At 38.4% G+C, this 12744-nt stretch overlaps 1 protein-coding gene across 16 annotated transcripts in view; it reads left to right on the top strand.

Moving 5' to 3' along the window:
• Nucleotides 1–12744, top strand: part of LOC489979 (ATP-binding cassette sub-family A member 3-like) — a 191200-nt gene that overhangs the window by 156495 nt on the left and 21961 nt on the right. For all 16 annotated transcript variants that reach the window (XR_005360835.1, XM_038540120.1, XM_038540119.1 and 13 more), the window contains 2 exons: nt 8631–8756; nt 8987–9181. Coding sequence is in view for 15 of the 16 variants with exons in the window: in XM_038540120.1 (XP_038396048.1) it covers nt 8631–8756; nt 8987–9181 (321 nt within the window). In the remaining variant the exon portion in view is untranslated. The remainder of the gene's footprint in view (nt 1–8630; nt 8757–8986; nt 9182–12744) is intronic.

The raw sequence follows: 12744 nt of genomic DNA, 5'->3' as shown, positions 1-12744 counted from the left end.
CCATTCCTTCCCCAAAGTGCTCATTCATTCTAATTTGGCCCCTGGATAGTTCTAACAAACTCCCAAGCCTTCTTGATTCTGCAAGCCCAGAGAATGCACATTTAATAGTAAGGCTCTATAGCCGGGGAGGGGCAATATGGCGGAGGACTAGGGTCCCCAAGTCACCTGTCCCCACCAACCTAACTAGATAACTTTCAAATCATCCCGAAAACCTATGAATTTGACCTGAGGTTTAAAGAGAGAACAGCTGGAATACGACAGAGAGAAGAGTTTGCACTTCTAACAAGGTAGGGAACCAGGGGAAAAAAAAAAAAAGAAGAATGAATCGAGTGGGGGAGAGGCCCCCAGGAGGAGCCGTGAAAGGCCAGGTGGTGAAAGCCTCCAGGACAGGAAAGCCCAGTCCTGTAGAAGCTGAAACTTTAAAAATCCACACCGAATTCTTCCCGGATGGAAAGGGGCTTAGCAGGGAAATGGAACAGGAGGAGCAGGGAGCCTCCAGGTTCCCGGGATCACTAACAGAGGAAGTGTGCCCCTGGGGAGAGTGGGGCACAGACTGTGGGCCGAGTGCGGTAAAGGGCTGGAGCGCGGCCCCGCAGGGCCTTGGGAGCAGCTGAGGCGGCGGCTCTGGGCAGAGGGGGCTGTGCCCTGCTGCCTTCGGGAGCCGGGGCCCCAGGACTGTGATTCCACATGCACAGGCCCCAGATCCCAAGGCGCCCAGCGGACACAGCCCAGGATCCTGTGCTCCCCCTGGGATAGGTGAGGAGAGCTCAGGACAGCAAGGACTCTCCTGCTGCTGGGCGCCCCCAAGCTATGCAGATCAGCGCCTGCCACCCCTGGAGCATCCAGGCTTGTGTGGACTGGAAGACTGCGTAGTTACTGCAGGAGCTTACTCCAGAGCTGGAGAGCTGGCTGACACCAGTGGTGTTGTTCCTCCTGATGTCACTTTGTGCCTGGGATGGAGCAGGGCCATCAGGTAACAGGGGCCTCACAGGATAAATGGCTCCCACTGAGGAGTGCACCTGGCAGGGGGTGGAGCAGCTCACCCAGGTGCACACACTTGAGAATCAGCACAGCAGCCCCTCCCCCAGAAGACCAGCTGGAAGGACAGGGGAAGAGCAAGTTCTTTACTGAGCAGCGCTAGGAAGTTACAAAGGAAGTCGAGAGATTTACAGTATATAGAACCAGAGGATACCTCTCCTTTTTTTTCTTTCGTTTTTCTAGTACAACTTGTTTTTAGCCACTCTGCACTGAGAAAAATGACTAGAAAGAACTCCCACAAAAGAAAGAATCAAAAACAGTACTCTCTGCCACAGAGTTACAGAATCTGCATTACAATTTGATGTCAGAAAGCCAATTCAGAAGCACAATTATAAAGCTACTGGTGGCTCTAGAAAAAGTATAAAGGATTCAAGAGACATCATGACTGCAGAATTTAGATCTAATCAGGCCAAAATTAAAAATCAATTAAATGAGATGCAATGCAAACTGGAGGTCCTAATGATGAGGGTTAATCAGGTAGAAGAAAGAGTGAGTGAAATAGAAGACAAGTTGATGGCAAGGAAGGAAGCTGAGGAAAAAAGAGAAAACAGTTAAAAGACCATGAGGAGAGGTTAAGGGAAATAAATGACAGCCTCAGAAGGAAAATCTACGTTTAATTGCAGTTCCAGAGGGTGCTGAAAGGGACAGAGGACCAGAAAGCATATTTGAACAAATAATAGCTGAGAACTTCTCTAATTTGGGGAGGGAAACAGGCATTCAGATCCAGGAGATGGAGAGATTTCCACCCCTAAAATCAAGAAAAACTGTCCAACACCTCGACATTGAATAAAAACTTGCAAATTCCAAAGAAAAAGAGAAAATCCTTAAAGCAGCAAGAGACAAGCGATCCCTAACTAATATGAGGAGAAATATTACATTAACAGCAGACCTCTCTACAGAGACCTGGCAGGCCAGAAAAGAATGGCAGGATATATTCAGGGTCCTAAAGGAGAAGAACCTGCAGCCAACAATACTTTATCCAGCAAGGCTGTCATTCAGAATAGAAGGAGAGATAAAGAACTTCCAAGATAGGCAGAAGCTGAAAGAATATGTGACCACCAAACCAGCTCTGCAAGAAATATTGAGGGGGACTCTGTAAAAGAAAGAGGAAACCCAAAGAAATAATCCACAAAAACAGGGACTGAATAGGTATCATGATGACACTAAATTCATATCTTTCAATAGTAACTTTGAACGTCAATGGGCTTAATGATCCCATCAAAAGATACAGGGTTTCAGACTGGATAAAAAAGCAAGACCCATCTATTTTCTGTCTATAAGAGACTCATTTTAGACATAAGGACACCTACAACCTGAAAATGCAATGTTGGAGAACCATTTACCATTCAAATGGTCCTCAAAAGAAAGCAGGGGTAGCCATCCTCATATCAGATAAATTAAACTTTATCCCAAAGACTGTAGTAAGAGATGAAGAGGGACACTATATAATACTTAAAGGATCTATCCAACAAGAGGACCTAACAATCATGAATATTTATGCCCCTAATGTTGGAGTTGCCAAGTATATCAGTCAATTAATAACCAAAGTAAAGACATACTTAGATAATAATACACTAATCCTGGGAGATTTCAACATGGCACTTTCTGCAAATGACAGATCTTCTAAGCACAATATCTACAACGAAACAGGAGCTTTATGTTTTATTTTTATTTTTTTAAAGAAACAGGAGCTTTAAATGATACACTGGACCAGATGGATTTCACAGATATTTACAGAACTTTCCATTGAAACGCTACTGAATACATTCTTCTCAAGTGCACGTGGAACTTTCTCCAGAATACACCACATACTAGGTCACAAATCAGGTCTTAATGGATACCAAAAGATTGGGATTGTCCCCTGCATTTTTTCAGACCATAATGCTTTGAAACTATAACTCAATCACAAGAAGAAATTTCAAAGAAATTTAAACACTGGAGGTTAAAGAGCATACTGCTAAAAGATGAAAGGGTCAACCAGGAAATTAGAGAAGAATTAAAAAGATTCATGGAAACTAATGAGAATGAAGATACAACTGTTCAAAATCTTTGGGATATAGCAAAAGTAGTCCTGAAAGGGAAATACAGGGATCCCTGGGTGGCTCAGCAGTTAAGCGCCTGCCTTCTGCCCAGGGCGTGATCCTATAGACTCTGGATCAAATCCCACAGCAGGCTCCCTGCATGGAGCCTGCTTCTCTCTCTGCCTGTGTCTCTGCCTCTCTCACTCTCTCTCTCATTAATTAATAAATAAAATCTTAAAAATAAATAAATAAAAACATTTTAAAAAGAGAAAAGAAAGGGAAATACATCTCAACAAGCATCCCTCAAAAAATAGGAAAAACTCAAATACACAAACTAACCTTGCATCTAAAGGAACTGGAGAAATAACAGCAAATAAAACCTACACCCAACAGAAGACAGTTAATAAAGATTTGAGCAGAACTCAATGAAATAGAGACCAGAAGAACTGTAGAACAGATAAAAAAAAACAGGAGTTTGTTTTTTGAAAGAATTAATAAGATAGATAAACCCTTAGCCAGCCTTCTTAAAAACAAAAGAGAAAAGACTCAACTTAATAAAATCACGAATGAAAAAGGAGAGAGGAAGGAAAGGATATGTGTGTGTGTGTATATATATGTGTGTATATATATATATATATATATATCAAGGAAATATGATTTCAAAAACATATTATGAGCAACTATATACCAATAACTTAGGCAATCTAGAAGAAACGGACGCATTTCTGCAAAACCACAAACTATCAAAAGTGGAACAGGAAGAAATAGAAAACCTGAACAGGCCGATAACAAGGGAGGAAATTCAAGCAGTCATCAAAAACCTCCCAAGACACAAAAGTCCAGGGTCAGATGGCTTCCCAGGGGAATTCTTTCAAATGTTTAAAGAAGAAACCATACTTATTCTACTAAAGCTGTTCTGAAAGGTAGAAAGGGATGGAATACTTAGGAATAATAATTAAGAATAAACCTAACCAAAGAGGTAAAGGATATATACCCTAAAAACTACAAAACACTTCTGAAAGAAATTAAGGAAGACACAAAGAGATGAAAAAATATTCCATTCTCATGGATTAGAAGAATTAATATTGTGAAAATGTCAATGTTACCCAGGGCAAGTTACACGTTTAATGCAATCCCTATCAAAATACCATGGACTTTCTTCAGAGAGTTGGAACAAATAACCTTAAGATATGTGTGGAATCAGAAAAGACCCCAAATAGCCAGGGGAATATTGAAAAAGACAACCAGTGCTGGGGGCATCACAATGCCAAATTTCAAGTTGTACTAAAAAGCTGTGATCATCAGGGCAGTGTGGTACTGGCACAAAAACAGACACATAGATCAATGGAACAGAATAGAGAATCCAGAAATGGGCCCTCAACTCTATGGTCAACTAATATTTGACAAAGCAGAAAAGACTATCCACTGGAAAAGGACAATCTCTTCAATAAATGGTGCTGGTAAAACTGGACAGCCATGTGCAGAAGAATGAAACTGGACCATTCTTTTTTTTTAATATATTTTTTTTAATTTTTATTTATTTATGATAGTCACACAGATTGAGAGAGAGAGAGGCAGAGACACAGGCAGAGGGAGAAGCAGGCTCCATGCTCTGGGAGCCCGATGTGGGATTCGATCCCGGGTCTCCAGGATCGCGCCCTGGGCCAAAGGCAGGTGCCAAACCGCTGTGCCACCCAGGGATCCCGAAACTGGACCATTCTTAAACACCATACACAAAGATAAACTCAAAATGGATGAAAGATCTAAGTGTGAGACAGGAATCCATCAAAATCCTAGAGAACACAGGCAACACCCTTTTTGAACTTGGCCACAGCAACTTCCTGCAGGATACATCTATGAAGGCATGGTGAACAAAAGCAAAAATGAATTATTGGGACTTCATCAAGATCAAAAGCTTCTGCACAGCCAAAGAAACAGTCAACAAAACAAGACAACCTAGAGAATGGGAAAAGATATTTGCAAATGACCTATCAGATAAAGAACTTATTAAACTCAACACCAAAGAAACAAACAATCCAATCATGAAATGAGCAAAAGACATGAACAGAAATTTCACCAAAGAAGACCCAGACATGGCAAACAAGCACATGAGAAAATGCTCTGCATCACTCGCATCAGGGAAATACAAATCAAAACCACAATGAGATACCACCTCACACCAGTGAGAATGGGGAAAATTAACAAGACAGGAAAAACAAATGTTGGAGAGGGTGTGGAGAAAGGGTAACCCTCTTGTACTTTTGATGGTAATGTGAACTGGTGCAGCCACTTTGGAAGACTGTGTGGAGGTTCCTCAAAGAGTTAAAAATAGATCTGCCCTATGACCCAGCAATTGCCCTCCTGGGGATTTACTCCAAAGATACAGATGCAGTAAAACGGCAGGACATCTGCACCCCAATGTTCACAGCAGCAATGTCCACAACCAAACTGTGGAAGGAGCCTTGGTGTCCATAGAAAGATGAATGGATAAAGAAGATGTGGTATATATATACAATGAAATATTACTCAGCCATTAGGAATGATAAATAACCACCATTTGCTTCAACGTGGATGGAACTGGAGGGTATTATGCTGAGTGAAGGAAGTCAATCAGAGAAGGACAAACATTATATAGTTTCATTCATTTGGGGAATAAAAAAAATAGTGAAAGGGAATAAATCGGGAAAGGAGAGAACATGAATGGGAAATATCAGTGAGGGTGACATAACATGAGAGACACCTAATTCTGGGAAACGAACAAGGGGTAGTGGAAGGGAGGTGGGCAAGTGCATGCCGTGACTGGGTGATGGGCACTGAGGGGGGTACTTGATGGGATGAGCACTGGGTGTAATACTGTATGTTGGCAAATTGACCTCCAATTAAAAAAAAAGTAAGGCTCTATAGTAGTTGCTCTCTAAATCTAGTATTTATCAGAATCTCCTGGAAGTCTTCTTAAAATACAAGTTGTTATTCTCTGTTCCGTGAGTTGCTAATTTTGTGGACCTGAACTTGGAAATGTAATACATTCTCAATTGATGCTTCTGCTGCTCCTTCACACTTTGTGAACCACTGTCTGAAATGTTTTCAGAAGAAAGAATATTTTAATCAAAAGGAGCCTCTCTGTTACCAAAATAGATGAAATTGCATGACTCTCCCACAGGCTTAGACCTCAGTCCAAATTCTTACCATGCCAATATGGTCTTCACATTTCCCAGTACAGGTCTGAATGATAGTACTAACAGGGACAGGAAAGGCAGGGAGTATCCAAGATGTGCCTCAAGAAGAGAGGAAGAAACAAAGGCCCAGCCCTGGTATCATCAGTGGAGCCAGCAACTGGTGTCCAGATCTTATGAGTATCTTCTATTCAGCTGAACCATTAATCTGCAAGATTATGTAGAGAATTTCTCAATGGGTAGTCAAAGCCCAGGAACTAGAGTGTCAGACTAAGTGAGCAAGCAAACAGTTGGTTAGAACCAGCAAAGTCTAACACCCAAGGCTGAGGTTGTTATATATTCTGAAGATATGCCTCTGGCACCTACTGTGTACCTGGTATCACACTAGAAGTTGGACAGGACTCAGATTCCTGAGAGAGATCCAGGAGGAACAAACAGATCCACAGACTTGAAAGAGAGGTGAAATACTTCTGTCGAGATGCCAGAGAAGGGGTTTTAGGACAGGGACCAAATCAGAGCTCAGAAAAATACAAGCCAAAGAAATATGTGGTTTAATAAACAGAAGCTCAAAATGTTGGAAGTGCATCCAGGTGTCACCAAACTAAGCTCTGGGTATTGGGTGACACTTAAGAAAGTGATTCCAAGGCATAGAGGTCACTTATGCACAGATGAGGAGGTGGAAAACATTCAAGGAGCTTTTCAGCTTGTCTGGAGCAAAGTTCAGGTTACAGAACAACTGGAAGTCTCAAGCACTAGTGTTGGGAATATAAATTGATAACCCTTTAGAAAATGGTCTGGCATTACTTCTAAAGTGTTCTCTTCATATGCATATGAAAATGAGCACACACTGAGACCCAGAAGCTCTCCTTCTAAGTATAAATCCAACAGAAATGCACACTCATGTTCACCAAAAGACATTTACAAGAATGTTCACACACCATTATTTATAATAGGCCCCTTCAAAAGAAGAGAAAGAAGCAGACCATATGTCTATCAGTCATATAATGGATTAAAAATGGTCTATTCTCACAATAGAATATAGCAACGAGAAGAAACAGGCTATAACTCATATGCAACAGCATGAAATAATAACACAAATATAGTATTGCCTCAAAGAAGCCAGACACAAAAATATATAAAGTAGAATTCCATTAAGAGAAAGAATAAATATTGTACAGAGCCTGGGCTAACAGCCTGACAGACTGGTTGAGTGAGTCAGACAGACCAAGAAACAGACCTTTAACTATAGAGAACAAACTGATGGTCATTGGAGGGGAGGTCAGTGGTGGGGCGGGTGAAATAGGTGAAGGGGATTAAGAGTACACTTATAGTGATGAGCACAGAGTCATATATAGAATTGTTGAATCACTATATTATGCACATAAAACTAATATAACACTGTATGTTAACTATACTGGAATTAAAATAAACTTAATTTAAAAATTTAAAGTAGAATTCCATTTATATATAAATTTCAAAAACAGACAAAACTAATATATAATATTTAGAGTTACAAGTCAGGATCCTAGTTACTGTTGAGGTGATGCTCTGTTTTCTTTATCAGGAGTGATTACATAAATATGTTCACCTTGTGAAAAGTTAATAAGATGCAGACTTATGATTTATATCTTGTCTGCATATATGTTATGCTTTAAAAATTTAGACTCAAAGTGGCATTAAAATTATTCAACATATTTTGCACTGAACTACAGTAAAATCTGTAATTCCTAGAATAGAACCAATGTTAATTTCTTTATTTTGATCAGTGTGCCATGACTATATCAGGTGTTAACATTAGAAGGCTAAAAATGCATGCTGGAACTATCCTGTACTTGTCTATAAATAAAAATTTTTTCAAAACAAAGTTTAAAATAAAAAAACAGTGATGGAAAAGTCTTAAAGTATTCTTTTATATTCTTTCCACTATGTGGAATTCCCTGAACTTTTTCTCCCCTCTCCATCATAAATCTCCTGATGAACTCATATTTTTTTAATTACTATATGAAATGGTTGCTGGATTCCACTCCTTGGAACAGAAAGAGTTAATATCTTCCCTATTCTTAGCTCTATTTGTATCTTATAAAATATGCATTATTAAATGTTTCTTTAAAATGTGTAGTGTTGTGGTTCCAGTTTTTGATGAAGTATCTATTTTGATAAGAACAAGCTACTTGCTCTTGAATAGGAGTATAATTTTTTAACTTTGGAAATAGAGGATAAGTTTATACATGACAGCTAAAGTGATACGTATGTAGGAAATCTTTTGGGGATGATTTGAACTTTCTGTTATGACATATTTGAGATTACCTCCCAGTTAAGTCTTCCTGAAGCCAACCAGTTATCTAGACCAGATGTCTAAAGGGTATCCATCTCTATGATGCTGTCTTTGAAAATATAGGATAGAGTGTCCAAAGAATTATCTGGGGAATCTGAAGATGATGATGTACAACATGAAAGAAACAGAATCCTGGAGCAGCCTCGGGAATTGTTGAATTTCACAGTACTTATTAAGGAACTCACAAAGGTAATATTATATAATGCCAACTTACCATGATTTCATTCCTATTAAAGAGCATGCCATTAGCATCAAGGATTCATTGTGGTCTTATGAATCTATGTGTATTACTCCAATAGAGTAGAAGAGTTTCTGTGAAGCTGTCTGAGCTCCATAGTAATCCATAGGGGTCTAATGTATTTTTTGTATTTAATCTATAAATATCCTTTGCTATATTGTGCTTTCTGTGTTTTTTTAAGATATATTTTACATATCCAGCTGTTTTGGCTGTCAGAAATATCTCCCTTGGAATCCAAAAGAAGGAATGCTTTGGATTGCTTGGATTAAATGGAGCTGGAAAAACTACTACCTTTGAAATATTGACTGGAGAGGAGACTGCTACCTCTGGAGATGTGTTCATTGAGAACTTAAGTATCACCAACAATCTCCTAGAGGTAAGACACTATTACTATCTGGGTTGTGAGTAGCATGATTCCTTGGGGGAGAACTAAGAGGCAAGTAGTGGAAAGTGATAGGTAGGAATCATGGCACATATTGATATTGATACTGTTGACTCAGCCAATGGATTTCAGAGAGAGAAATAAATTTTTGAGGGGAGATGGTAGGATAATAAAAATAGCCTTATTCTGAGAATGTAAGACAAACGTGTCTTTACCATTTTTAGAAACTATTGGAGAGCAAGATGGTGCAATAAGAGGCCTGACTTTCCCTCCTTCCATGGATACACTGAATAAACAGTTACCCAGGGATCAGTTGCCTCTGAGGGAAATTCAGAAATGAATTGGGAGATTCCTATACATCATACTATTGAGGAAACACTCAAATCAAAAGGGGTAGGATAAGCTGGGACACATTCGCACTGTCAACCCCACCCACAACACAGTGCCTTACATTCAGGAGAGAATCCCCAATTCCAGCTTCTCCATGAGGACTGAGAGGTTTAAACCATACAATGTAGCTTCTTAGTTTTTATGGCTGCCACCCAAAGGACTGGTCCCAAATCTCCTAGCTCTGGAGGATGACAGGATGTGGCATTCAGAATTCTTCCAGGGCTGCAGAGAAAAAAAAGCAGTTTCAACAGGTATATAAGCACTTTCAGTGGCCATTCCCCATGGCTCAGCACAAAGCAAGTAGACTAACATACGTGGACCCCAGTTTCTTGCTTGAAGGGATAGACTACATATCTAACATCCCAACAAAAGTTGGACTTCAAATTAATCTTCATCTTAGAGCTAATGGGGCAAGCAATTAGTAATCCTCTGGGAGCCTGAATGGGCTTGTGGGCACTTCCTCAGATTCCAGGGCACTAATGGGATTTTAATCTCCTAGGGTCACTAATGTAAATGACGATTGGGCAAGCATAAAGTTTTAAGAGGTTTGAAGAATCTCTGGCTAGGTGATTTCTCCTACATGAGGCCAACCTGTCTAGACTGGGAGAGTTGGCTTTTTTTATTTAATGTGCATAAAATAATATATGAGTCAGGAAAAAATGAAGAGACAATGAAATATATTCTAAACAAAAGAACAAGGTAAGTCTCCAGAAAAAGACCCTAATGAGATATGTGATTTATCTGACAGAGAATTCAAAGTAATGATCATAAGTATGTTAACCAAGTTCAGGAGAGCAATGCAAGAACAAAATGAGAATTTCAACAAAGAGAAAATGCACAAAAGTACCAAACAGAAATCATAGATCTGAAGAATCCAACAATTGAACTGAAAAATTAAGTAGAAGAATTCAACAGTGGACTACATCAAGCAGAAGAAAGGGTAAGAAACCTCAAAGACAGGTCAGTGGAAATCTTCTGATCAGAGAAAAAGGAAAAGGAATGAAAAAGAGTGAAGATAGCATAAGGAAAATAGGGAAACCATCAGGAGGACCAATATATGTATTATGGAAGTCTGAGAAGGAAGAGAGAGAAGGGAGCAGAAAAGAAAGCTTATTCAAAGAAAATATGGATAAAAACTGCAAAACTGAGGAAGTATAGAGGCATCAGATCGAGAAGACCAAAGCAGTAAAAAAAAAAAAAAAAAAAAGTGCATCCAAAGAAACCCATACTGAGACATGTAATCAAATTATATAAAGTTAAAGACAAAGAGAAAAGTTACTTGTTACATACAAGAAAACCCCCACTCATGATCAGAGAATTGTTCAGCAGAAACTTTGAAGACTAGAAGTGAGTGGGATGGATATAGTCAAAGTGCTGAAAGACAAAACCTGCCAACCAAGAGTACTCTCCCCAGCAAATGTGTATTTCAAGAATATAGAGGAGATCAAGACTTTCTCAGACAAACAAAAGCTGAGGGAGTTTATCGCCACTAGAGCAATCTTAAAAATGCTCAAAGGAGTTTTTCAAGTTAAATGAAAGGACACTAGACAACCAACAATATGAAAGCATAACAAAATAAGAAGCTCATTGGTAAAGGTAAGTATATAGACAAAACCAGAAATGGCTTACCGTATTAGTGGTGGGCAAATTTCTTTTAATTGTAGTATAAAAGTTAAATGAAAAAATATTTAAACAACTATATCTAAATTATGTTAAGGGATATGTAATATAATATAAACAGATATAAATTTTGACATAAATAGCATATAATGTGGAGGTAAAAGAAGGAAAAGCAGAGAACTTAAGTTGTTAAAAAAGAGCTTAAAAGAGACTTATAAAACATTTTGTGTAAGCCCCTTGGTAACCTCAAAGAAAATATCTAAGAAGTTACATTAAAGAAAAGGAATTAACCCCTATCAGTCAGTCAATCAAAAAAGCAAAAACGATGATGCACAAAGGAATATAGCAAGACAGAAAAAGAGGGACAAAAGAACTGTTAAACAGAAAGCAATCAACAAAGTGGCCATAATTAATCCTTCTCTATCAGTAAATCTAAATAGACTAAACTCTTCACAAGAAAAGAAACAGGCTGAATGGATAAATAATTAAGATACAACTGTTGTGTCTTCAAAAACCTCATTTTAAATTCAAGGGTATACATTGGCTGAAAGAGAAGTTTTGGAAACATATTTCATGCAAATGGTAAGCAAAAGAAAGCAGGGGTGACTATACTTATAGCAGACAAAGTAAACTAATTAAAACCATTAGGAGACACTAATGATAAAAAGTGTCAACTCAATAGGGGGATATAACTATTGTAAATATTTATATCAACATCAGAACACCTAAGTATATGAACAAATATCAACAGATCTGAAAGGAGAAACTGATACAATAATAATAGGAAACCTCAGTAATGGATAGAACATCCAGACAGAATATGAATAAAGAGTAAATTTGACCAGTACTATATATCAAATGGAGCTAAGTGACATACAGAACTTTTAACCCACCAGAATATACAATATTTTCAAGCACATGAGGAATATATTTGGATGAAATTTTAGGTCACAAAACAAGCTTAACAATTTTTAAAAAGATCAATATATCAAGCATCTTTTTTTGACCCAATGGAATAAAACTAGATTTTAATAACTGCATAAAATTGAGAAACCTCAAATAATGTGGAAACTGTAGAACACACTCTTGAGCAAACACTGGGTCAAAGAAAAAATAAAAACAGACTCTAGGGGTTCCTGGGTGGCTCAGTGGTCAAGCATCTATGTTTGGCTCAAGTCGTGATCCTGGAGTCCTGGGACTGAGTCCTGCATCAGGCTCCACCACAGAGAGCCTGAATCTCCCTCTTCCTATATCTCTGCCTCTCTCTCTGTGTTTCTCATGAATAAATAAATAAGATCTTAAAAAAAACAGACTTTAAAATATAGAGAACAAGCTAGTGGTTATCCCTTAGAGGTAAGGAGTGGGGGGCAATAAGTGAAACAGGTAAAAGGGATTAAGAGTACATTTAAAGTGCTAAATCATGTATAGAATTGTTGAATCATTATACTATACACCTGAAATTAATATAACACTGTGTTAACTATCCTGGAATTTAAAAAATAAATTAAAAATAAATAAAGGAGCATTTAAAAAATATCTCAACACAA

The sequence above is a fragment of the Canis lupus genome, chromosome 6 (assembly GCF_011100685.1).
Source record: "Canis lupus familiaris isolate Mischka breed German Shepherd chromosome 6, alternate assembly UU_Cfam_GSD_1.0, whole genome shotgun sequence".
In the NCBI taxonomy this organism is placed as follows: Eukaryota; Metazoa; Chordata; class Mammalia; order Carnivora; family Canidae; genus Canis; species Canis lupus.
The sequence above is the reverse complement of the archived record's forward strand: the minus strand, read 5'-3'. Positions and strand labels throughout refer to the sequence as shown.